The following is a 26,537-nucleotide window of genomic DNA, read 5'->3' on the forward strand; positions in this document are numbered from 1 at the left end:
TTCTATGAGAATTTGGAGCATTTTGAAACACGTTTCTTCTGAATTTCTTTAATATTCAGTTTCTTATTTCTCTTCTATCATTTTGATTGTCCTTTAGCAGATGTCAGATTGTATGAACATTTCTCAGCAGTTCTCTTACTGCATTAGTCTGCTGCTCCTTTTTTCCATGTAGTTATCGTCTGTATCTAGAATGAAGTCTTCTTTTGTGAAGATCTTTTGAGAAGATCTCTTTGAGATCTTTTGTTCATGTTTTGTTTGATCATCCTCTATGTCTTGCACTTTTGACATACTTCTGTCTGCTGCTTCCTTGTGCACACTACACACTGATCACTTCCTATCCTTCCTTCTCAGTCCTTTTATTGCTAGGGAATGAGCTCTTTTCTCTGCTTCAGCTCATAATTCATTGGTAACTTTTCCCTTGTTTTGGGCCTGAAGAAGTGTGATGGTTGAATGACCAGCTCTAGTCTTTCTTTCTAATTCTGTATTTATATTGTTAATTGTATTAAGTCTGCAGTCAGAGTGCTATAGTAACACTCATTTTTAGGAAGAAAAATATTTCATATTTTGGGGGAAGGACTATAAAACTGCAAAGGAAGCATGGTAAAAGATCCATGGGTAATAAGAGATCCAGCCTACTTCTAAAGCCAGAAAAATATCCTACAGGAAGAGATTAAATGCATTAGGAAAATCTTCTATTAGTCCTGTTTCAATTAATTTTCTTCCAGGAAAGTGGAGTTAATGTGTATCTGAAAGTCATTTTTATAAAAGAATTATAGCAAAGAAACTTCAAAACAAAATTAATTTCAGCACAGGCTATCTGGAGCTCCCTATAAAAGCAGGAAAAAGGGGCATGAGGTAGAATGCAAACATCATAGGAGCAAGATATCTCTCTGTATTTTAATTGGATCATTTTTAGCACTGTATGTATGCTATGAGGAGGACTAATTTATACATGGCTGAAGCCCTTTCTAACCATCCCCATCTTCTTTGCTTGGCTGTTCATCATGGTGATAGTGTCTGTAATCCTGGCTCTGTAAAGGCCCTTCTACCCTATTCAGATGCTTTTAGGCTCATTGAATGCAATACCTGGCAAACCTTTCTGATTTGTGTTGGATGTTGTGCAGTGAAAGCCATAAAAACTGCCTATGTAGCAGCTGCTCTGTTAAAGCAAGACCTTTTTGCCTGGTAACAATAACAGCTCTTGCAGCATTTGGCATTGGATTCTCGTTAACTTGTTGGCTGTCAGGCCCAAGAGCACTGGACTCCTGCATGATATAGCCGGTAATTGTCACCCTTTTAATTTGTGCTGCTGACTTGAAGCATGGTTGCGTCTGCCAAGTTTATGCATGGAGTGAGCTCAGGTGTTTGCAAGGTGAGTTTGCCTTCTTTCCTAAGAGACCAGTTCTGATTTAGTCATAAGCAAAACCTGTGGAAATGTAGCATGTACTTCTGCTGTGACCTGTACTAATTTTGTCATTCCTTCCCCCCACCCCTTTTTTCCCCAGATAAATGGCTCATTTAAATTGGGAGCTACTAAAATACTCTCTGGCTGGCAAATGCAGTGCCTAGCAGCAGTCATCAAGGACGAACCAAACATGAGTGGAGGAGGGGAACAGGTCGACATTCTTCCGGCCAATTATGTGGTCAAAGATCGCTGGAAAGTGGTGAGTAGTTCCTGCTTTGTGCTTCCTTTGGTGGCCCAAACAGATCTCCTCCTCCTGTAGTAGTGTAGAAACTTGCCCAGTTAATCCTGGACTCCAGCAAGGAGCAGTGGAGTGCTGTAGTTTCACATGTTAGTAAGATACTGCAAGAAGATGGTTAATACTGCTCTAGTGTTTGACTGTCTGGTATTTTTAGAAGACTAAACCTGCCAAGGATTTTTAGGTAGGATTGAACTGTTGCAGCAGGCTGAGTCATCTTCTAGTAAGAAACTTAGATTTCAAATTACTGTAGCACAAGAATACTACAGACATGCATATAAATACATTGCATTACAATAAAATAATTTAAAAGCAAATGTTTAAGACTGGAATGTCAGCTACCTCAAAAGTCAGAAATTCTGTAATTAGCTTGTTGGTACAACTTCTGTATAAATTTATTAGGATAGTTCTTAAAATGATATCATCCTATTAAGAGTTTGAGTTCTTCATGGGACAACTGTCTCATCTGTTGTGCAAGCTGGATGGGGTACACTGAATTAGCAGCCATTTCATCTTTTGTGTATTCATTGCATGGCTGCATATCTCACTATCCATTTACATTAACGGCATGAGTTTGCCATTTAAATTCAGTTCTTCATGTTTCTTATTGCTGTAGTGTCTCTGCCAGATATACAGATAGATAGATGTATTTTAATCATGCTTTTACCAGGTGATACAAGAGAGAACTATTAGCTTGCTTTTACAGATTGGGTTTCAAATTTAGTTACATCTTGATTTTTATTATTTCTTACAGACTACTTAATATTAATGACAAAAGCACAACTCTGCTAGACACTATGGGTATCTAGGTACGCTCCTCACTTTTATAGATTGGACCTGGCTGTCCTGCCTTAGACACTCAGCAGATGAGCATGTGATTAATGGTAGTTTGTGTGCTGAGACTTCAGTAGCTTGACCAGAATCTTGCAAGAATGCTGTGTTACAGACATGGGGAGAATCTCATTCTCTTAGACATGTGTTTCATTGCCACCAGATTTGTTCAGCGGATGCAGTTCCTCTTACATATAAGGCTTTCTCTTTAGTCATAAAGTGAGGTCTCTGGGATGGTGGGGGAAGTAGCATTATGTTACCACCTCAGTTAAATAAACTAGAATATAACATGTGAAAGGATCGTGTACCATTCATACTTCCTGAAATTCTGTATTTTCTGCGAATTTTTGTTTTCTGGCTTTTAAAGCTTTGCTTTAAAGCAGAACTTTTAAAAAGCTGAAAAAAAATTAAATCTCATGTGTGCCATTGTGTCCATTTTTAACTTGAATTACGAGCAGTGTCTGAATCATTAAACTCACAGCAGAAGCCTTGCTAGCTTGAGCTACAAGTGATTTGTAGTAATAGCACTAAGTAGTTTGCGCTAACTAGCTATGGTAGAGCTGCCTTGTGAGTTTTGCAGTGGGCTGTGAGGAGCAGAGGGCTGAAGAGACTCAGGACCCTGAACTCACTTCAGTTCCAGGCTGTGGATAGGTTATTTCCAACAGCCCACTTCAGACAACATATTATCCTTTCATTAGCCTTGCCTTATGCCTGTATCTCTTATTGCCCTGCACAGTTCTGCCTTGCTTTGTTCTCGTTACTCCCCCGTTGCCTGCCTCTCTTCATCCTAGCACTTTGCTCCTGCTTTCTCCACAGCCTTCAGTTTTCTGTCTGGCCTATCCCCGAATAGTCAATTTATATTTAAGCAATTCAAACTGCTCTTCATTCTCCATGCTTCCTGAGAGCAGATGGAGAATCTCAATTTTCTCTGTGATTAGATACCAAAATGGAGACAACCCCTATCCCCCTCCCAAAGCTTTCTGGCATAGCTGAAGGAAAGTCTTGCTGTGCTCTTACAGCTCTGGGCTGAAGCACGTATACTTGTTTTGGCAGGATGATACGTGTGCAGGTTAACTGACATACAGGACTTGAAACATGCTCTGTGCTTACAGACTTCTCAGCAAATACTGCTTGCAGCTTTTATCTGACCCTCGAAATTTCCTCAGAGCCTACTTTTTGGTCAGATCAGTTCACATTCTTTGCAGAGCTGCATTTAGATGCTAAGCCAGGGCTTCAGTTGTAGAGTTGCAAATACTCATTCTTCCTCATTCTCCTTTACCCTAGCTGGCTTTGGCTTGTACCATTCCTACTGTTCATCAGTCTTTGAGTTTCTCCTTCATAGACAGGAGTGCTAGAATTTCTGTAAATGATGTATTTTTTTAACACAGTCTAAACAAAGTAACTTTGATCTTGGAAACAGCAGGACTTTTAAAAGCACCAAAACTTCCAAATAAAGCCTAAAATGTACTCAGCTGTGTTCATAGGGGAATATTTCAAACTAATTTTAGGCTTGAGAGAGGCACTAAATGGGGATTTAGTGACTTTGCTGTTGCATGAATCTGTGACTGGGGAGTGCTAGAAGCTCTACCCAGTAAGTCTGCCTTAGAAAATATACAAATGTGCAGCTATATTGTCAACAACAACAACTACTTGTAACTACAGAAATAGCCTGTTTTATAATGTTGGCTGACGGTAGTCTTCAATACCACAGTGAGGTCATTACCCCACTTGAAAGGCCAGAGAAATTATATAACTTGCTAAAGGGTGTAAATGAGAAATTCTAATTCCCAGCTCTACTCAGAGTGGGAATTTGCCCTTGTGCTAGCTGAGTTGTGTGTGTTGTGAGTCTCACTGAACAGTCATTTCTGCCGCCAACAAAGTGCATACCCTTTAGGCAGGCTTGTGCTGTTTCCTAGGTATGCTTGATGTTGGTGTGGGACCAGTCAGAAATCCAAGCTGTATGGTGCTCAAAGTAATCTGGAAAAAGTATTAAAATACCTCTGTTGGTCCAAGGAAATGGATAGCATAGGATCGAGTGACAGATGAAAAAGGAAGTGTAACTTAAAGTGAGCATACAGTAGTAACATCAGTAGTAGCTTGCTTTCCTTTATCATAGGCCTTTCTGAATCTAACCCATAGGATGCAAGCCAGACAGTCCAAGCTTTGCTGTGAGTGATGGGTCCTGCTCAGGCAGGTGTGTGGCATATTTATGTGATCCTGGGGTTCAGCTGCCAGAAGGTTTTTTGTGTAATTTGTCCTCCCATTGTGACTGTCTCTGGCCGGGCATCTGCTTGAACCTTGTAGTTCTTAGTGCTGGCATATTTCCAGTATTGAACCAATTTCTAATTTTAGATCTGTGTAATGTATTCCTTGAATTCCTTTCCTCCTCCTATATGCTGGCTGACAAAGTTTTGACAAATGAAGATGTAGTTCTCTGCAGTTAGCCTGTTGATAGTTCATTTTCCTGTCGCTCTAAGTCAGTAAGGTTTGGCTGTCCGACAGCAATTATATTTTTGTTCTTATTTTTGGAGAAAGGCATGACAAGGCTTGTTTATGCTTTTTATCAAACCTTTCGGACTTGAAGAAGTGTTATTTTGAGTCATCATTCTTTACTTGCAGATATTTTTGATGCTTTTACTGGATGAGATTTGAACAGTACTGGAACCATGTGACTTTTGCTCAGACCACAGAGGGTGACTAGATCCACATGTGCTCTGAATGATGTGAACTGCTTTGTTCAGGGGAGGGAACAAAGTCAAACTTAACTTGTGTATGCTTTGAACTAGATGTAGGTGTTAAAGCTGAATGGGTGTATCTCTTTATTTCACCTAAACACTTTGTTTTGGGGATTCACAACTGAGACTCATTAGCAAGACAGAGCTGGCAGCTCCTGTGAGCTTTCAATACAAAATGGGGACTCTTGTACATGTGTACACTCTTTGTCAGGTGTGATCTATGCATTGGTTTCTTCCAGGTTTCTGAGGTTCTTGAACAGAAGCTTTGGTTATACTTGTCCTTCCTCTGTTTATTTTGTAAGCCTTGCTGGAAGAAGCCCCACAAACTTTTGTGAACTCTTCACCTTGTCTTGGTCACAAAGGCCATTTACGGTTCCAAGAGGGAACTTAACACAAGGAAAGTGCTTTGTCAGTCTTGGGGCCTGTTTTGGTCTCACTCTGTGCAGAATGGCTGTAAGTGGGCTTTGGCTGGTCTTCAGATAATTTAGAATGTGGCTAGTTGACTTCTCCTTGATTGGCTTCTCAGTTCATGCCTGTTTTATGTAAGTTGGTTTTCCCTTCATCGGTGTAACTCCAGTCTTCCTAAGCAAGCTGAGTGGACTCTGAGAGTTTGGTAAAAGTAGGTCCACTCTTCCTGTTGTTAAGTCAGATGAGGCCTGCTAATCATTATCAAGTAGCCCATTGAGTTGGGCTGCAGGAGTTGCAAGCTTGACTATACAAGTGCTCCTAAAAAGCAGTCACAGTTAGTCACTGTTTACCTTATCAGCACTTGAAGCCTTTGGGTGGCAACCTTGACCCTGGCTGAATTCAGCATAGGTTGTCGGCTCTCAGTTCGGTCCTTCACTCTGGATTCAGGGCACATACTCTTGTTCCTGACCTTGCCACCAATCCCAAGACTGAACCACTTGTGCCTTGGTCCTGGAGCATTTTTTCTGGGAAAGCCTGGTATTTATGTAATATCCTTGGAATGCAAACTTTGTTTAGAGCAGCGGTGTCTTATATGCTTTCTGAATAAGAGATGAAATTTGGAATTGAAGGCTGTTTCTGGTAGGGTGGGGTGTGTTGCCTTTGGGTATTGAACTGTGCCTTTGAGAGTACTGATTTGTGCTTAATGGAAAGGCTGTGTGGTTTATTTGGTGATTTTTTTAATAGGTTCTGGAGCATTGTGCTGCAAGAGTCTTGTCAAGATAAATCCAAAATATTTCAGGATATTTAAAGGACACTTCAAAGGGAGCCATCTGTATCCTGTGTAACTACTGATGCATCTACAGGGGCTTTTGGGAGTGGCTTTCCCCAACAGGGCATGACTGTTTTGTGTTGGTAATCCTGAGGGACAGGATTGAATTCCAGCTTGGGGACTTCCTGGAACCCCCTGACTGGACACTGCCACACTGAGGGGTTGAGTAGGGTGGTCTTTTTGTTAACAGTTTACTCCAAGGGCCTAATGTGGCATGAAACCTCTTAGAATATGGAAGAAGCACTGCAATGAGCTGTATGGTCATGTGGCCATTAGTGGGATGCTGAAAGGACTGAAATCATGTCTGAGATGCAGCTTGCTTAGTTTTGTTGTCTGTGTGCAAGTCCAAATAGATACCTGTGTTTGGTCAGATGAATTGTTCACCTGATTCCACAGGCTGTAATGGAAACCTGAACACCCAGCTCACATATAGGCTCATGCATTTATGTAGACTGAATCCTGCTGGTGTTGTCAGCCTGTGTCCCAGTCTTAACAGTAAATGGACTAGTGGAATGTAGGAAACAGGATCAGAAGATAATATTCCCAGAGCAGTGAGACTTAGTATGGGCTGGTGACTCATGATTACCACTTAAGTGATTCTTGTTAGATGTTCCCTTTTCTTTCTTGACTTTGTGTTTAGCAGTTTCATTATTGGTTTATTTTCCTGAGTGGTATACGCCTGTCTCTCGTTCATGTCCAGCAGAAGGCTGTGCTGAGTTCACCTTAGACAGTGAACTCCCACAGAGAACCCAAGCAATGAGGAAATGCCTGTGTGGTAAACCCCTGACCTCAGCCAAGACCCTGAGTTGCAATATAGCAACTAGCTCTGCAAAACAGAAAAGGAAATGGCTGCTGATGGCCTATGAATGTTGCTGAAAAATCAAGGAGGATGGCAGTGCTGGTAATGATGAATAGGACCATCTGGTGTGCTGGGAAAAGTATGCCAGAGAATAATTTCCATAAGAGGATGACAAAGGATGTGAGGAAGCAGAGGCAGCTTGAGAGCTCTTGGACGGTGAGGTACATCCATTGGCTGTAATGTGTGTATAAAATCAATTTTCTGATTCAGCAGAAGCTCTGGTGTTGGTCTTATGTGATCTTGGATTTGTTGCTCTGTAGATTTACATGGGTCCTCCAATTTGGCTGTTTTCACAGGTGAGCAGTCTCAATACCTGTACCTACCTTCCTGAACCTGCTTCTTGGATGCGCATATTCTTTTGCTTTTTTTTGAAGTAGCAGTCCTAGTCTGTCCTCTGTTTTTCCAGGCTCCTGATCATTTCCTTCATCCTGAAATGAACTACTCTTAACTCAGTGAGAGCCTCGAGTAACAAGGTGATTGATATTGTGCATTGTACATGACTAGACCTTTCTCAGAACCTTATAGGGCTGCTATCATAATCATATTGCTGTGCTGTTCCATTTATATTGTAGTAGCTTTGCATTTTGACAACTGTTGGGCGTGGGAGCTGTCTCTGTTAAGGCCAGTGAATGGAAAAGGATCATTGTGTGTGACTGTGCTGGCTCAGCAATATTTCTCCTCAGATCCATTTCTTGAATTTGCAGCCCAGAGAGATGTTTGGGTAGCCTATGTTTCTTTTCTATCCCAGATATGTTGTTATATTTATTACTGTTCACTTCTGCTTGTTATGTTACCCATTTTTCCCACTGAGACTTTTTTAATCTTCTTCAAAGTCCTTCAGATCCTGACTAAACTTCTTGCCTTCTGCAGCTTTTACTGGCCCTTTCCCTTCTGTGTTATTAGTGTGTCAGGCAACAGAAGATCTTGTGTACTGAATCCTGAGGTATTAGCTGGCATGTTGTTGCTATGCAGAATGTACAATTGTATTGACAGAAAGATTTTTAATAGCCAGCTCACTTAGTGTGAATTTCCAAGTAGAAGTAGGGCTGCACTGTAATAATTTATGAATAATATGTGCTGACCTAGTTATTGGGCTGTTTGCTGTATGAATATGCCTGTTTAGCCCAGTGGAAGTTTGTGAGGAAAAATAACAAGTAAAAGGAGAAGAATGGCTCCAGACAGCAACTTGCAAAGGGTTATCAAGAAATAGCTTCAGAGACAATAGTCAGGCTGTTAATACAGAAGGTAGTACATTCTTCATGCAGAGCTCTTTTTCTTGACCTGAGAGCCAGAAAAGCAAATGGTTTGTGTCATCTTAAGACGGGAAAAACCCCTGCCCTTGAGAGGCAAACTGGACAGATGCACAGGACAGGCCTTCCGTGGTGCAGAAGACACTAAAATATCATCTAAACCTCATTAAATGTTGTGTAAGATATGTGTCACTGTCTGCCTGATTTAGACTACTTTTTCTCTTGAAGTGTTATTGCTACCTTTGGAAAGAAGCAGCACTCGGGGCTTGCTGAGCAATTGTGAACAGAGGGAACACAAAATGCTGAAGGGAAGGGCTGCAGCTAGGTTCAATGAACAAGTGCTAAGCAGATCAAAGGAGCCTTGATCTAGCTCTGCTGTAAAACTGAATTTGTTCCTGGGCAACGTAGTGTGCTTTAAATATATCTAACATAAACAAATATAGAATAATTTTCCTGGCATAGACATTGACACTTACAACACGTTAGGAGTCTGTCTTATACATACGTATGTATAACTATATGTGCATATGCTGTCAAGTCTCAGCAGAAAGAGAGTCAAGGAATCACCTTCTAGGATAGGCAGGAGATCCTGTCTTGCTCTCTCAGTGGGTGGCTACTCCAGAACAGGCAGATGATCTATCTCTAGTAGGTGCATAACAAATATGCTGAAACTTAGACTTTGAGTTTATGTCAATTGAAACTTTTGATTTCCAAGTAGTGATATCCTTCTATTGTGAAACAGTCTTCAATTTTGCTCAGAGAGACAAAAAGGATCATTTGGTGGGGTTTAAAAGGAAAAAGGAAAAAAAGAGAAAGAGAGAATGAGAAACATTGGAGTTGTACTTGTGGCTTGTACGTATCTTTTGAAGTAATGCAGTTGGCAATTCTCTGAAACATGACATTGAAGTAACCTCACTAACAGAGCAGGTCAAGCACCTTGTAAAATATTCCAGTGGATTTTTTGTTCTGTATTTACAATCTTGTGAATGAGATGTAAACTTCATTTAACTTACTTCTTGAAAGCACTAGTTCCAACTACCATGGTTGAGTTTTACTGCAGAGATGTGTTTGTTGAGAGGGAATGACAGTTCTTATCTACAGTGGTCTGGATAGTGGTTCCACTATCTCCTTGAAGGGTCTTTCCTTGAACAGCCAAGAACATTATTGAGGTAATAGGCGTTATCATTTGCTTTTAAATGTATTACATGTCATCACTTGCTAGGCTTGTTCTTTGTTGTTACAGCAAAGAATTTATACATAGCACAGTCAAGTGGGTAGCTGGACTTTTGCCTAGCTGTGCAGTGAAGGGATTTGGGCACAGTACAGATTAGGAGCTGAGTTTGTTCTCCCTATGCAGTAAAGAAGCTAGTGCCTGACTCTGTGAGAGCCAATTTGATATTGTCTCTCTCGCACAATGTATCAAACCTCTTTGTACTTTTTTAGTTGAAGAAGATTGGTGGTGGTGGCTTTGGGGAGATCTATGAGGCGATGGATCTGTTGACCCGTGAGAATGTGGCCTTGAAGGTGGAATCAGCCCAGCAGCCCAAGCAAGTTCTCAAGATGGAAGTGGCTGTCCTGAAAAAGCTTCAAGGTAAGGGAGAAAGCTCTTCGGAAGTGCCGAAGGTCACTGCGCACGTTAACAGTTAGAATCTGAAGTTGCCAATGTTTTTTCCATCTATACATGGTGTTATGTTACGTCATTCAGCTCAGAAAGTTATTGCATTCTGCAAAGCATCCTACTTACGTGAGTTCCAGCTACAGGGACCGTTTATGGCCACCAGGCTATAAGAATAATGAGGAGCCTTAAACTGAACTATTGGTATGTTAGTCTGTGCAGCCTAGTGATACTGATTAGACAGTAAGGAATAGAGCAAACATGTCTGACTAAGAAATTAGGTTAGCTGATTGCCTCCCAGAGGAGTGGGACAATGTTTGTGAATATAGCACTGTGAGAATGTCAGAATCTCCAAGTAAAATGGTTGACTAGTAGATGAGTGCAAAAAATAGGTAACATGAAGTATAGGGAAACTGGCAATTAGTTAATTTTTCATGTACCTGACTGTCCTGAAAGCAAAGTGTGAAGTGACTTTAGGTCTTTTAGTTTTGGGAGCAGTGGTTTTGAATTATGTTATTTTGAATAATATGCCTATTCTTAATTTTGCCTAACACAGCTTTATATTGGTTTGGATGTGAAAGTCAGCCCTGGGACCATCGATTTCTATAGCTGAACCTGACAAAGCTTATAAGCAGGTCTCAAACAGATTGGGAAGCACAAAATTGGAGCCTTCCTTGACTGATGTCCAACTTAAAAAATAACACTGAAGGGGGTCTTGCCTTATGCCAGGATGCTGTTTTCTGTTTGCTCAGATGAAACTATAAATAAGGGTAAAAGTAAAAACTTCCTGTGCTGATCTTTAAAGTTGCAGTCATTCCCAGGAGAGAACTAGCAGAACAGGGTGAAAGATGCCAGCCGGTATGGCAGAGGCTGACGAGATAACACTTTAACACCAAAGGGTGCAAGGGAGCAGTCTTGCTGCAGTTGTTCGTGGCTGAAGGAACAGTGAAGGGAGGATGTTAACAAGTGATTTCCAAATCTGCCTTTGAGGAACTGAGAAGTGCTCTTTGCTGAAGTGCATTGTGCATGGATTTCCTTGTGAAGGCAAGGCCAGCTGTTGACTGGTACGGTTTACATGTTCTAGTATAATATGCCTTTGAAGGGATGTTCCTCTTCACAGGATTCCCACTTGGGCAGAGGAAACCCGTTCCCATGAAGCAGTGAGTAGTATCCTTATCACCAGGGCTCATGCTTCAGAAGTAGCGTTGAGGCCTTATGTCCATGTCTACACCTCTGCCCTCATATGAAATCTCCAGAGATAGGATTGAATTAGAGGGTGAGACTGTTGCAGGTCTTAAGAGGCAGGGGCTACTCAAGGTTTGTGACAGATTGCCTCTAGGTAAAAGTCAGTGAATTCTTTTCAAAACTCAAATAGTTTTCCACAGTTCAGCTCTTCTAAGAGGACTGATAAGGCCTTTTTGAATACACTGCATTGTAACAGATGCAGCTAAGCTGTGTAAAGAGAATCAGAACAAAGGAGAAATTAACGCAGGTCATTAGGAGAAAGCTTGCTGTGGATCTGTGAAAGGCCTGGATACACAGAGCTCCCAGAGAACAGCAGAGCAGGTGGCTGAGGGCTGAAAGCAATGTAGTGAGGGCAAGCAAGGCAGAGATTTAGATTTTTGCATTTAATTGTACACTTGGAACTGCTGTGAATTGAGTGAGGGTGTGACTGTGTAGAAAGGTGGATTGTTAGAATACCAAGAGACGACGCTATCGTGCTGGGTAGTGTCAATATGTGTTACATCCAGGGCAGGGAATACTTGAAAAGTATGACCTGAAGTCACCAAATCAGAACTAGCATCAGAAAATGTGCAAGGTGTTAACTAAATCTTGTGCTTTGTCATCAGTGTTTATTTCTGGAAAATAGTTGAGAATACCAAGTGCTTGAAAAAACACCCACAGTTGTACACAGCATGATCCTGGCAATTGGGGAGAGGGAGGGGTGGTGTGTGGATTGGGAAAATCCTTTGGCAAAGCAGTTAGCAAATATTAAGGGACAGAAAAGAGAAGCAGCAGAATTGGCTATGCATCATCTGTCCGCATTTAAGAATGACAAATTACTTCAGCCATATTTTTACAAATCAAGCTGTTCTGTGAAGAATTTAGCTTTTTTGGTTCAAGGTTAATCCCCAAATGCCTTTCTGAAATAAATGATAAAGTTAAAATAAGAAATTAGGTTGTGAGAGTTGGGAATCATGTATTGTGTATGTTTTCACTGTAAGCTGTGGTGAAGAGGTGAGAAACATTTCAGAAAGGGAGACACTGACTTTAACCAAACAGTTGGCGGATGGAGTAAGTTGCTGGTATTACCATAGGTGATATCACCGGTTCATGGTTTTCCAGGTGAAAAGCAAAGGAGCAGTGTTGTCTGAAATGCCTCTGTGCTTTTCTGGTGGAATTGAACATTGCAGTCCCTCTTAAGTAGTACAGCTTTACTGTTTTCTATTTAAGTATCACACCAACATTAAAGCACTAATGAGCTGCTGCTCTTTTCAGAGCTTCTGATCAGGGTCTTCCAAGTTGCTACAGCTTCACCAAGCTTGGGATAGAGAAGGCTGACCATTAGCCCACAGTGCAGACCTGCTTCAGGACCTGATGTGCGTGCAGCTTGACCTCTTAAGTGCAGTAGCTCCTGAGTGGTTTGAACTGCAGGCTGTTGCCAACAGTAAGACTTTCTGAGACACTTTCTGGAATAGCCACATAAGGAACACAGCTGCAGGTCCCTCACCATTTCCTTCCTGCACTGGTAGTCCACACAGAACAACTGGGGAACTGGTCAGTTAATGACTCTTCTAGAGAGTATACCTTCTAATAAGCAGCGTGTGTAGTTTTCTACTGTGAGGGTGGTCACTTGTTTTACTGTGAGGGTGATCAAACACTAGCACAGGTTGCCCTGAGAGGTTGTGGGGTCCCTGTCCTTGGAGATACTCAAAACCCAATGGGATGTGGCCCTGGACAACCTGCTCTAGCTGACCCTGCTTGAGCGAGGCAGGTGGACTAGGTCGTTTCAAGAGGTCCCTTCCAGCATAATGATTCTGTGATACTTGTGCTGGGCTATGTGAGATCACTGCCACTTCAGTATCTCTCAACAGTCTTGCAGAGTCATACTGTCCTCCTCTTAACTTGATTTTATTTTTCTTGTTGTATAATGCCTTTTCTTTATCTGTTTAAATATTAATGTCTTTGTATTCTTACTTGCAAGGATCATAGATCATCTTCTGACCAACCTTCCAAATCTTTGTACTGTCTTGGGGCTATGAGCTGCCAGCAGTGGTGCCCTTTTAGGCTTTGGGTGAAACATACTTGAGACGTCAGCTTGTAGATTTTATTGCTCAAGCAGGTGATGAGCTGAAGCTTTCAGTTGTCCTGTTGTTACACATTTACCCAAAAAGTTTCTAGCAAAATTTCTGTCTTTATCTTGCCTTTCTTGGACTATTTTAGTGAAAATCAAAACCTCTTTGTCCCACAGAGTTGCTGTAGTATTTCCTTGTTCAGGCTGGGCTTGCAGGGCTCAGGACATTCTCTCTGGTGCTACTCTATCTGGCCAATTTTAATCAGAGCACCACAAGATAACATTTTTTTTTCATCTTTGTCAAACACTGTTTGGCTTACGTTATCCTGTTGTTTCACTCTTCTGACACGGCCATTTTTTCAGTGTGTGTTGGTAAGCTTGCTTGGGGAGCAGAGAAACTGCATTCTCTTTTTGCTACAATTAGGAATGTTGACCTCAGTAACACAATGTGTATTACCACCCTTGCTGCTCAAGGAGGCCTGCACCCTCCACAGTGCCTGATTTTACCTGTATCATCATTGCAGCATGAGCAGATGGGATTTTCCATGATGCCAGGCCTCTTCCATGAGGAGTCACCATTGAAAACAAGGCAGTCTTTCCAAATCCTTACCATGTGGTGGCATTCTGGCAATAATACCTTGTTGTAGAAGCAGTGTGACCACAACAAATTATGACCTTGGACCTCTCTCTTACTTGAGATTGTACCATGTGTTTGTCTACTGTCTGCTGTAGGTGAAGTCCTTTGCTGTTTATCAGTACCTGTCACGTGAAAGGGTGGGGGGGAAATCCTCTCAACCCCAGGTGTTTGATCTGTCTATCAGCGCCCCAGGAAAGCTGAGAGCCTTGTGCCCGACCAGTCTGTCAGCGTCCCATTACAGGGACCCTTCACTGACCAGTCCTGCTGGATCGGAGGGCAATTCAGCTGCCATTCAGGGAAACATGCCAACAGCATCAGGGGGACCCCTCAGCGGGTCTGCCCACTTTGATTGAATGTGTTACCCGCTGCTGGCAACTGCCAGCGCCCAAAAAGGGCTCACACTAACAGTTCACAGAATAACACTCTTCATTATAAAATCGTGACAAGTTAACATTTGTGATTGCTGGTGACAGGAACTGTCTGCAAAAACAAGCTTGAAGTGATATACAACCAAACTATATACAACCAAAACCTTAATTACTAATGACAGCTAGAATTAATTAGTAGTGTGCATAAGTCAAAGTTCTTACCCAACAGGCATCCCTATGGGGGAGAAGACAGGTTTAGCCTGTCAACTAATCCCAGAAGTTATGATGGAGTCTTCCTTAACTTCTCCCCTCATTCATTCACTTTTTATACTTTTCTTTACGCTCAGGTGGAGGTTGAGTGACTTTAGTCATACGTTCTTTCATTATTAATTGGTGTAAACTTCTCTCATTTAAAGACATAGTTGATAAGAAATAGAAAGTGCATGCTTGGTGAGAGGTGGTCATACCTTGGAGGTGGGTAACTTTGGGATGGAGGTGCGTGTTAGTATCATAACGAGATTATAATGAGCAAGGTTCATCTAAGGAGAATAGTTGTGCCACAGTTGTTGGCCCAGCAACAGACATCTCACATATTTTCCGTCTGACAGCTGCTATGCAGCTTATCGGCTGTATGGTACCATCAAGTTTCCAGCCTTGCACGGAGCAGAGCAGAGCCTGGCTGAGGTGTCTCCACTCCACTCCACCCTCCACTGCTCCTCTAGGATAGCAGGTTGTGTTGCCTAGGGAATCATGGTGGAGTAGATTCCATGCCTGCCAACCATCCCAAAGCAGCAACTGTATTTTTCCCTAAAAAGGTTGTTATAATTCTACAACTTGTATTAGGTCCCGATTTTCTATAATTTCCCCCCTCCAAGCGGTTTTCCCACAGTACCCTTTCAGCCTGACTGGAGGGGTTGCTCACCACTTCTGTCGGGCTTGATTATCTCTGGCTCATCTGTCCCTTCCATGGATGAAGGAGTAAACAGGACTAAGTTTACCTGGAGGATCAGAAAATTTTCCATCCTTGAAGAAGGCTGCTGTGCAGTTCCCAGCTACTGGGTGTCATGGAGAGTCCTAGTAACCATATCAGAGAGTAGACTTCTGCAGTAATAAATTCTTACATACATATTTATTTCTAACATGCAGTAAGCAACAAACAATATGGAAGTGATATGAAAAATTAATGGTGTGCAGCAATAAGAAAGGTGTGTATGTAGTTGGCAAGTGTAGAGATAATAAATCAAAGTAATAGTATAAAAAAAGATAATAAAAATTATCTTATAGATTGCTAATAGAGAATTGTCCTACTAGGGATGAAAATCTTGCCTGTAACAAATTCATAAACTGTTTCAGGGGTGGTTTGGCACATCTGTACAGGGAACTTCTGCACGAATACAACTTCCCTGTCAGAAGAATACTATTTTAGTATCAAGCCATCATTTTATTATCTTAATCACTACTGTAAAACTACCTTTAAATGAGATAATTGTATATGATTGCAATGTGGTCTACTGGAAGGTGTCCCCACCCATGGCAGGGGGGTTGGAACTAGATAATCTTTAAGGTCCTTTCCAACCCAAACCATTCTATGATTGTACCATTTGCATATACTTTTAAGCTACCGGGCTTTTCTACTTTGCAGTCAAGCATTCTGAAACCAAGCCTAAGCTGCATTGGCAAAGTACTTCTTGCAGATACAACTTGCCTTCAGCAGAAAAGGTTGCTGGTTTAGTTGTATCTGCACTTGTCTTGCTGTTTAGACAAGCCTTTTGATGACATATGTTGAAAAGCAAATGGAAATAAGACCTGTGTTGTTAAATAAATTATCAACTTGCTTATCCAGAGCAAGAAGGGCCTTTTCTTCACCCTCTTAAGCTATGTCTGCGCTAATGAGCAGTATAGTACCAGCAGATCAGTGTATAGAAGTAGTGACTCAGGACTATACATCTCCAGCATATATGGCTTGGGGATTTAACACTAAACAGCATTTGTTTTGGGAATTTGGCTTTATGTTAGTTTTAATCTGGTCCCTGTGTCTGAGGGACTAGTTGTTGGTTTGGGCTGTCTCCTTTAGGATTTGGGGACTATTTGGTGTGCATCTGGAATGGAGCTTCTGGGTCTGTTTGCTCAGAAAAGTTTACAATGACCCAAAGCCACTCTGTGAACAACACCTGATGTGGTAATTGTGATTTAAGGCAGTATGGGGGCTTGCTTTAACACCTCATTTCTATTATAAAACAGGGCTCTGAGACTCCTGCTCTCTGGAGTCATGGGGAAGAAAAATGGGATAGTTTCCTGTGATTGAACATGTGGAAGGAGGAGTCCTGTCACTTCTAGAAGAGCAGGTGTTTTCCCACAACTTCAGTGCTTTTCTAACCCTTTGGAAAACAGACAGATGGAAACCTACCTGCTTGCTTTGTGACCTTTTTTTCCCCCACCCTGGATTTGCTGTGGAGCAGCATTCAGGAGGCAAAGGAGCATCTGTGAAATACTATCCAGACTGTGTTTCCCATCTCTGAGGTCTTTGAGGTTAATCAAAACACAATGGCTCTGTTGGAACAGCTCTTGCACAGCTTTTGAGGTGCTTGGCTTCGGCTATCTCAGTGTCAGTCTGCCTTTCCAACATCAGTTTTAATTGCAGAAATAGTGAACTAGTATCCCTGATTAAATCCAGTGGATTATTTTCCATAGCTTTCAGGCTGCTGCGGAGCAGGGTATGGAAACCATCTTTACATGCCAAACCAGGCACTGTGTCTGCTCTAGGTGCTCAGCTGGGGCTATGTGAGGCCTAGCAGCAGATGCTTTAAATTCAAAAGAATTCACCCGGTCCTTACCCACTTCTTGATAGGTCTCTCTGGGAGCACTCTGAGGGCTTGTGAGACTAGGACTGTGAAAGAGGATCTTTCATGAGGCGTTTACTTCAGATGCCTTCTGGTCCACAGGCTCCCAAAATTACGGATGTGGCCACAGCATTCAGTTTCCTTTGCTGGGATTCTCCTTGGAGCAACCTAATAGTCAGATTGTCAGTTAAAATGGCCAGATTATTTTGGTCCTGAGCACTGTTTTCTGTTCATCTGTGGTGGCAATTTTGCCCTGGTGTGAGGCTATGAGGCCCCAGGTACTTGCCTTTGACCTCACTTGGCAGCCAGATATTCCTAAGCTCTCTTCAGTGTGTCATTCTCTTTGTAAATGCCTTCTTTTCAGCATAACCAATCTCATTGCGTAGGACTGATTAATTTTATTCTGCAGTGCAGAGATCTTCTGCATATTGAGTAGTTGTGCAAGATGCAGCCTGGTCACAGGCATTGTAGTTTTTGAGTACTTGATTTTATTACAGCAGGTAGTGAAGTAGGTCTGTGTTGCTTGTTCCCCGTTTACTGCCAGGGATTGGACAGGTAAGAGTTCCCTAAAAGAGTAAGGGAAGAAAAGGGATCTTGCTTGCTTTTTATCATTTGCCAGTCCTAGTCTTTTCTTTTTGCATATATGAGTTTTTCGTGTTAAAGTGGTGCCTTAAATCTCTGTGGTTCAGTTTCTGTTACTTTTGTACACACATTTATATGTTTCTATAGGATTTTGCTAGGTTGATGTAAGCAAGCTGTCTGCAAAGGCTGGAAGGCTGGGTAAATGACCCTTGGCAGGTTTTTAGGCTGTTAGAGAGTGGCACATTCAGGCATTTGATGCAGCTCTAGCCTCTCTGCCCAGCACTGCATTTTTCCATGTGGAATAGTCCTATGGGTGTTTGAATAAACTGGCATTTGGGCCACATATTTGCTGTGTCAACCATGGTGTCATGGGATGGGGGAAGGACGTAGGATGGATGAAAGAGGATTTAAAACGCTCCTTTTTTTAAGGCAGTGTTGAATTCTTGCTCCTTCACTATTCTGCCTTGCCCTGTGTGGGATCTGGTATCAGTTGCTCATCTTAAAGTTTTTAGTGGTCTTGGGAAACAAGAAGAGGAAATTATGCCATGCAAAGTCAGACAGTTTTACCTTTTACTGTTCATTTAGGAGGTGATGACCAGCCTTTTGTTTTTATGCCCATTAGTTCATTCATTTATTACAGAAGCACTAGCCAGGTTAACGCAGTTGATTAAATCCTAGTTGATTACTATTGGGTAATGTAGTTATTTAAGCCTTACTTCCAGCATAGAATTTTTTTCTTTCATGTTGAAAACTGCTCGTCTCCAGCTGAGTTGACGAGGCCCTGAAGTCAGCTAGTTTGTCTGGCCAGAGATGAAACTTGCTAACTGCAAATGAAAGAAAACTGTATCCTAGTCAGCTTTGCAAGCTACAGACGCTATTTTCAAGTAAAGTTGGAAGATGATGAAAATAACACTCATTTTCTGGTCCTGATGGATCCTCCATTTCTTTAGAATATTTGTACAGCAGTGAATTCAATATGCTCACAATACAAAATCTGTGATAAGCTGGTAAACCTGATACCAATGTTAACAGGTGAATAAAATAGACAATAGCTGTAAAATGTATCTGATGTCTGTAATGCAGAGCATGAGAAACAGCTGCAGCTTTCCAAATGCTGATGAGACAACTGTATAGCTAAATGTCCACAACTGGGCATGTAATAGAGACCTTGGCAGTGCCAAGTCAAGCAAGTTATGTCACTAAGCGCTTGGGCTTTTCCTATGCAGTTGTCTTCAGGGCTGAGCTGCTGTGTTGTGCTGTATGTGCCACGCTGGTTATTTTGGGCCAGCAGTATACCATAAGTTTTGATACTTCATGTATTACCTGAATAAAACCAAACTTGACTGATCATTCTGGAATTAAGCTGAATTTGTGATTATAGAGGTCAGAGGTCACTGCTGATGCAAAAGCAGGTTTTAAAGAAAAATGAGTATTTGACACAGTGGGGCACCTCTTGGGGTCTCTAGTACAGCCTCCTGCTCCAAGGAGAAGGAAATAGATCAGGTTGCTCTCTGTCTTTTCCAGTGAAGTTCTGAATGATCTCCAAGGGTGGAGATCCCACAGCCTCTCTGGGCCACTGTTCTAAGGTTTGGCCATCCTCCCACGTAATTTGCCATGTTGCAGCTCATGTCCAATGCCTCTCTATACACCTCTGAGAAAAGTCAGGCTCCATCCTCTCAGCACTCTTCTGTTAGGTGGCTCTGACCAGCAGTTCGATCCCCCTCTGCTGTTTTCCTAAGGCTGAACAAACCCAGTTCTCTGACGCTTTCTTTGAATGTCACATTCTCCTTTTCCTGCAACCAGTCTGGTGGCCACTGCTGGACTCGCACAGTTATGCCAGTGTTGGTCTTGTACTGCAGAGGAAATTGTATGGTTTGGGTTGGAAGGGACCTTAAAGATGATCTAGTTCCAACCCCCCTGCCACGGGCAGGGACACTTTCCACTAGACCAGGCTGCTTTACCCATCCAGCCTGGCCTTGAACACTGCCAGGGATGGGGCATCCACAGCTTCCCCGACCAACCTGTGCCAGTGCCTCACCACCCTCGCAGTAAAGAATTTCTTCCTAACATCTCATCTCAGTCTCCCTTCTTTCAGTTTAAGGCCATTTCCCCCTTGTCCTATTGCTACATGTCCTTGTAAAAGGTCCCTCTCCAGCTTGCCTGTTGGCCCCTGTAGGTACTGGAAGCTGCTGTAAGGTCTCCCTGGAGCTGAGCAACCCCAACTCCCTCAGCCTGTCTTCACAGGAGAGGTGCTCCAGCGCTCTGAGCATCTTCATGGCCTCCTCTGAAGCCACTCCAGCAGGTCCGTGTCCTTCTGGTGTTGGGGGCCCCAGAGCTGAACGCAGTACTGCAGGTGGGGTCTCACCAGGGTGAGGTAGAGGGGGAGACTCCCCTCCCTCAACCTGCTGGCCATGCTTCTTGTGACGCAGCCCAGGATTCGGTTGGCTTTGTGGGCTGCAAGCGCACATTGTTGGGCCATGTTGAGTTTTTTGTCCACCAGACCCCCAAGTCCTTCTCCTCGGGGCTGCTCCCAATCCATTCCCTGCCCAGCCTGTATTTGTCCCTGGGATTGCCCCAACCCACGTGCAGGACCTTACACTTGGCTTTTTTGAACTTCATGCAAGAATTGGTAAGGTAATAGTTAGAAGTATAATAATAATTGCCATGAGAATTATGATAATCTATGCAGTAAAAGTGTCTTCAGTGTTTTGGGTGGACTGTTAGCAGTAAGACAGCTCATCTATGAAGATGAATCACAAAATAATTTTAGCATAAATTTAAAATACTAAAATCTTGAACTCCTTTGGGGAGAAGAGTGGTTATTTGTTTTCTGCAGGTGAAAATACTGGGAATATGGAATCTATTAACAAATAAAAGATACTTCTAATTGCAAAGATAATGTCACGTATTTCTTTCTTAGTATTTATTTGACTAGTTTCATTGCTGTATTGAAAATACATTAGGAATGTTTAAGAGCTTAAACGAGTCGAAGATTGGAATGAGTATTGGTTTCTAGCAGTTTGAAATTGATCTATGTGGAAAAATACACAAAAGGATCATCATTTAATTTTTTAAGTGCTGTGTAATAGAAGTTTTTCATGTAATGAAATTTTTAAGTATTAACATGGGGGTTTTAATCATATCTCTACAAGTGATGAGTATCTATCCTACGATGGAAGGGTTTTCCAGTTACTTGAAGTTATTTCTATACATGAGGACATGGGTATTGACTGTAATTTTTAAGTTCCTTCAGAACAAGGATGGCAAAGATCCTTTTGGTAATGAAGCATTTGTATTGCTTACCCAGGATTATATGGGAGATTATTATGTGCATTGTAGTTTAAAGGCAACTATAGAAAGAAAAATTTTCTATGGGTGAACATTAAAACATTGCCTTAACTAAATGCATAGAAAAATGAAAAAATGAATACATGTGAAACAAAATAAAACACATGTTCTCTGAAACTTTTCTCAGGTTAGTGTTAGTGAACATCAGGCTAATTTATTCCCCCAACCTATGTTAGTTAGTTAACAGACCAAAACTCTTCATGATCTCTTGCTCTGTTCCTTTACTTTGTTGGAAGACAGGTGCTTTTTTCTTTAGTAATAAACAAATACACATGGAGGACTTACTTGCTAAAGTATGAGCTTGTGACCCTCTGTAATATCAGAGTGGCTGTTCAGTGGAACAGTCTAGACAACAAGCAAGTGTGATTTGGCAGTTAGTGCAGTAGAACAGTTGTGAGGCTCCCCATACTAAATATACCTTGAAAAACAAAACTTCCCCCCCACACCCATATTTTTCTGGATTAAAATACAATTTTCTGCTCTCTGTACTATGATCTTCATGCCTGGGGAGGGTGTGTGCAAGGAAAGAGGGCTATCTCCTCTTCCTTAAAGGAAAGTATGATGGCTCCCTCATCCTGGCTGCACAGGATGTTATTAACATGATTGTCCTTGTGGGCTTCATAATTCTAATCAGCCTCAGGACTGATCTGCAGGAATCCCAAAGTCACACTTGACTGTCAGCCTCCATCTGCTACTTCAGCATGGCATGAAGTCCTCCAGGAGAGCAAACAGCTATAATCTGGTGACTTCTTTGTTTGAAAAATGGGTAAAAGCCTTGGAAGCCCAGAGGCACTGATGCTGCAAGCATTTATCCCATACATATTACCAGCTGGCTGGACATACACCACCTCTAAATACGGCCTGCTTTCTCTACACTCTGTCACATTCTTTTTGTTTCATGCAGGAATTTACAGTCTTCCCTTTCCCCTTTTCTTCTTCTTCTTTTCCTGGTGTTGCTTGTTTGCAGAATAGTGCATGGGAGAGCTGTTCTAGGGAGAGTCTGAATTCCCAAGACCAACTGGTCAGGTAGGAACCCATTTTAGCCTGAAAAGGAGGATTCAGTATAAAATTGAGTCAGTTTGGGGATGTGGGTCATCAAGATGTAAGTCAGTTCATATTTTTCAAAAATTATAGTAAGCAGAAACGTTGTTGGCCTAAACGTGCATACAGTTCTCAAAGATAATACATTAAAAATGTAAATGTTTTTTCTTTCTGTAAAATGTTGTGATCCAGAAACAAAAATGTAATGGAGGAAACTGATTTAAAAAAATAAAGTCTCAGGAATATACTCTAAATCACAAAAGGCAGTACCAAATTAGCAGGGGTGTATCTTCAGTCACAATCAAGTGTATTGGACACTACAACTTCTGTTTTGCTGAAATGATTGATTTAGGTGGCCTAGTTCTCCCTGTCAGAGGATTGGTTTTAATGTTCTTGTCTGTAGTTCTACAGCAATAAAAAGCACATGGTGTCCTGCCTATTGCAATTGTTTAGAACAATAAAAGCAAGTAAAAATTGGAGTATTTTACCCTTTTTACCACACAGTAGCTCTCATTGCCAGTAGAAGAGTCATTGTTTTGGTTGTTGCCTCAATATCTATCTCCTGGTGCTTTGAAAGGCAAAACAAAGCAAAGTGTGTCTGTAAGTAAGCCAGGCTGGTCTGTGAGAATCTGTACAGACTTAAAGGAGTCAGGTCTGAGATGAGTGTGGACCTGCACTGCCCTGTCCACCCTGCCTGAGACCTGTGCAGGCTGCCAGTTTGATGAAGCACGTGGGTATCATAATCTCTTGAAGCAGCATAACTTGTTCTTGCTGAGGTTATCCAGATATATCTGTGACTTTGCAGCCACAAATCTGGTGGTCCGTATTGGGACCCATAGCAGGAAGATGCTGAGGCAGTAGGGCAGTTGAGGCTTGCTGGCCCGTCCCTTCTGGGTTATGCCCAGGCCAGGACATGTGCTACATCCAGACAATGTCTCAAGGAATTCCCTCAGAAAACCAAAACACTGTGTTTTGAAATCAACACTTGAACTTGCAATGATTTTGCAGGTAGTATGAAACTAGTGGCACCCAGTACTCATGGCCACCCACAGGATATGTGCTTGATATGTGAGAAAAAGGACCAAGGAAGAGTGTGCAAGCTGCCCTGTTATATACTGAACAGGGTAATTTCCTGATCTCTGAATATCTTTTCCTGAAATACGGTGGTTTGTGACATTCCTTGATGGTTTCAGCATGGTCTTGCACACCCAGTCCTGAAACTGGACAATGTCCTTAAGTTTGTGCCAGAGCCATGAATGATCTGCGGCCTTATAACCTTGCTGCTTATCTAACCAGTTATAGGTGGATACTAGGGTGGATGAGTGGGTGGGCAGGCTGGCTGGTTGGTTGGTTTATTAGGTTTAGTATTTTTAGGATTGCTCTTCCAAAGGGAGCAAGGGATAGCCAAGGCCTCTGTCCCTCCAGTTCTGGTTGCCAGCAGCTCTGTTATCTCCTTGTGGTAGGAGAGAAAGTGTGGGTGCCCTGCAGTGGGATGCTGCTGGGCCCTGGAGGGCAGGCTCTTGATGCTTTTACTGAAAGGCCTGTGATGGAGCTCCATATTCCACAGCTATATGTATTGCTCTGGTCAAAGCTCTGGTTTTCTAGTGAGAAAGCTGCTGCTTTGTCTCCTGCTGCCCTCCAGGTCTCTATTCTGTCACGTCTTGCTGTCCCAAACAGTTTTTGATGCCCTAGGTCTGTTGTGTGCATGATGAGAGCAATAGCAGGGTCTCAGGGTTATTGCAGGCAAAAGCAATTACTGATTACTGTATACATTCATGTTCTTTTTTTATCTTAAAACTGGGAAGTATCAAACAATAAGCTTCGGGTTAAAAACTAATTAAAATCACCATTGTTCAAGTGCTACAAAGAAATGCAGGGCAAAGCTATGCAATGATACTCGCCCATTTCCCTGCTTGGAAACCCCACCAGGAACCAAATGTTCATCATTGTGGTGCGCATCAACCTTTACTCTGTTATCAGTGGTCTGCTATTAGAGGAATGCATGCATCATACCTCCCCTTTTGCTAATACAGAGAGCACACCATCACAAATCCATTACAGGTCAGGATCTGAAACCAGTCTCCATTCCGTCTTTTTTTTTTTTTTTTTTTTTTTTTAAAGGTAGGTTCTGCCTAGTGCCATGTGATGAAATGTAGGTGTTGGAGCAGCACTTTTGTACCACAGAGAAGGAACCTAGAGGACTAGCAGAATGTTGCAGGGTGGTTGGTTGGTTCTAACACCATGCCAGAAATTGTCCAGCCTTATTTCTTTTTTTTATTATAAAATTGCTTTAATGTTTCAATGGAGTTTTTCCATAAGCATCTTTATGCTTCTGACTATTAAAATCAGGGTTTGTCCATGTTGAAGTAGCATTAGTTTAGCTGTTTCAGGGTAAGAAATGCTAATAGGTAACTGCAGTGGTGATTGTGTAAAAGCATTTATGGAGCGAAGTTGGTGTAGTGAGCATAAGCATGCTGCCAGTGAACCTGTGAAATCATGTGGTCATGTGTGCTACCCATGGTTTAGTTCAGGGATAGTGGCAGCTGTAGTGGTGTTACATGCACATGGTGATAGGATAAACTGCAGTTTGTCACACTCTTACTTGTGCCCTGTGTCAGTTTGGGGTTTCGAGGATCCCTGACACTGATTTCCACTCAAGGCTGTTTCACAGGCAGTTTTATTGTTGAATGTCATTACTCTCTTGAGCTATGAGACTGGGAAGTAGAAACAAAATCAGTCTGCAAAACTCCCTGCCTGATGCCACTTACGGTTACAAGCCCTTGATCAGAAACCATTTTTCTAAAAATTGTGATCACAGAGTTGTTATCTTACATTCCATTCTGTATGTTGCTGTTTCGTTTCAGGGAAGGATCATGTTTGCAGATTTATTGGCTGTGGAAGGAATGAAAAATTTAATTATGTGGTCATGCAGCTTCAGGTGAGTTCTGTACTTCCCCTCTCCCCCCCTCCCATGGAGATGGCATAACAGGGAAGGATTTACAGTGAGAGAATAAGGCCAAGCATTGGTGTAGAGACTTTGTTGTACATAGAAAGTGGGTGGAGTGGGAAACTGTGAGAAGGGTGATGTTGCTCTGATATCCCTTGGGATAGCTCCAGTTATCAAGAGGAGCAAAGATACTCAGTAGCTCTGCTTTTCTGTTTAAGATAGCTTTCTGTCAATTTGTTGGGAAAAGCACTCAATTCGGAGCTTGCAGGAGCTACCCACAGTATTGTGCAGCAGTGCCACCTGTTTGAAATATCTCCTGCTGAGCTGGTGATGCAACATTCGAAATACATGTCTTGTATCAGAGCTCAGAGTGCAGTGGGAGCCAGGGGTCACACCAGCAGCACAGTCTTCTTTATGAAAGGAAGTGATCTCTGGCTCCCCCATCTCTACCAAGCTCAGCCGTAGCTTGGCTTCAGCTTTGAAAGTGTTTTCTCCTGTTTGAACACTGCTGATATTAAGTCAATATGAGTAAATACTTGGGTAGCCAGCACATGGTGACTGTCCAGCTAGACAGCCAGCTACTCCTATCAGGGTTAGCCAGCTGAGGTCTTGCATTGGTGTCTACACAAGCCACAATAACAGCAGGAGCTGCAGGGATCTCTGCATGGTTTAGCATGAAACCAAGAAAACATAAGTAGGTAGATGTTCAGAGCCCAAAAATGGTGGTACTGTCATGAAAACAGCTTTCTTTTTCCTGAAAGCAGCTTTCTTTTACAGCATACAGTCACAGGAGAAAGAGTTGGAGGGGAACAAGTGGGAAGAGATGTCAGAGTCAAAAACACATAGAAGAAAGGCCTTTAAGGAGAGGGAGTTTGTCCCTGGCTTGAGAGGAATACTTTCAAAATAAAGGTGCTTCTTTCTGACACAGTTGCCTTGGAAGCTGACCTGTTTCAGCACCTGACATAAGAGTTGACAGGGAGAATTGTCCTATCTCTCTCACAGCTTGTATGATCAGGGCTTTGCTGTGCAAAGCTCTGTATGATTGTACAATACAAGCCTACCCTTGCCCTGATGAGCTTACAGCCCATGTCATGTTTCTTTATATATCATTCGGGTGATAGGACATGCTGAAGAAAAGCAAGAAGGTTGAAGTACTGAGTAATGAGAAGTAAGCTGCTGCATAAACTGGAAGGAAGATCACAATACTTTAAAATAAACTTCTGATTCTTTTGAAGCGATAGTTCTACTTGGA

The 26,537-nt window shown here is 42.2% G+C and overlaps 1 protein-coding gene across 6 annotated transcripts in view; it reads left to right on the forward strand.

The window, feature by feature from the left end:
* TTBK1 (tau tubulin kinase 1) overlaps positions 1–26,537 on the forward strand; it is a 122,961-nt gene that overhangs the window by 16,771 nt on the left and 79,653 nt on the right. For 4 of the 6 annotated variants that reach the window (XM_055725466.1, XM_055725469.1, XM_055725470.1 and 1 more), the window contains 3 exons: positions 1,506–1,664; positions 10,056–10,203; positions 25,203–25,276. In XM_055725466.1, the coding sequence (XP_055581441.1) occupies positions 1,506–1,664; positions 10,056–10,203; positions 25,203–25,276 (381 nt within the window). Of the gene's footprint in view, positions 1–197; positions 1,373–1,505; positions 1,665–10,055; positions 10,204–10,293; positions 10,432–25,202; positions 25,277–26,537 lie in introns of those variants that run through there. The other 2 variants (XM_055725465.1, XM_055725471.1) reach the window with 2 other exon arrangements.

The sequence above is a fragment of the Falco cherrug genome, chromosome 13 (genome assembly GCF_023634085.1).
Source record: "Falco cherrug isolate bFalChe1 chromosome 13, bFalChe1.pri, whole genome shotgun sequence".
Classification (NCBI taxonomy): Eukaryota; Metazoa; Chordata; class Aves; order Falconiformes; family Falconidae; genus Falco; species Falco cherrug.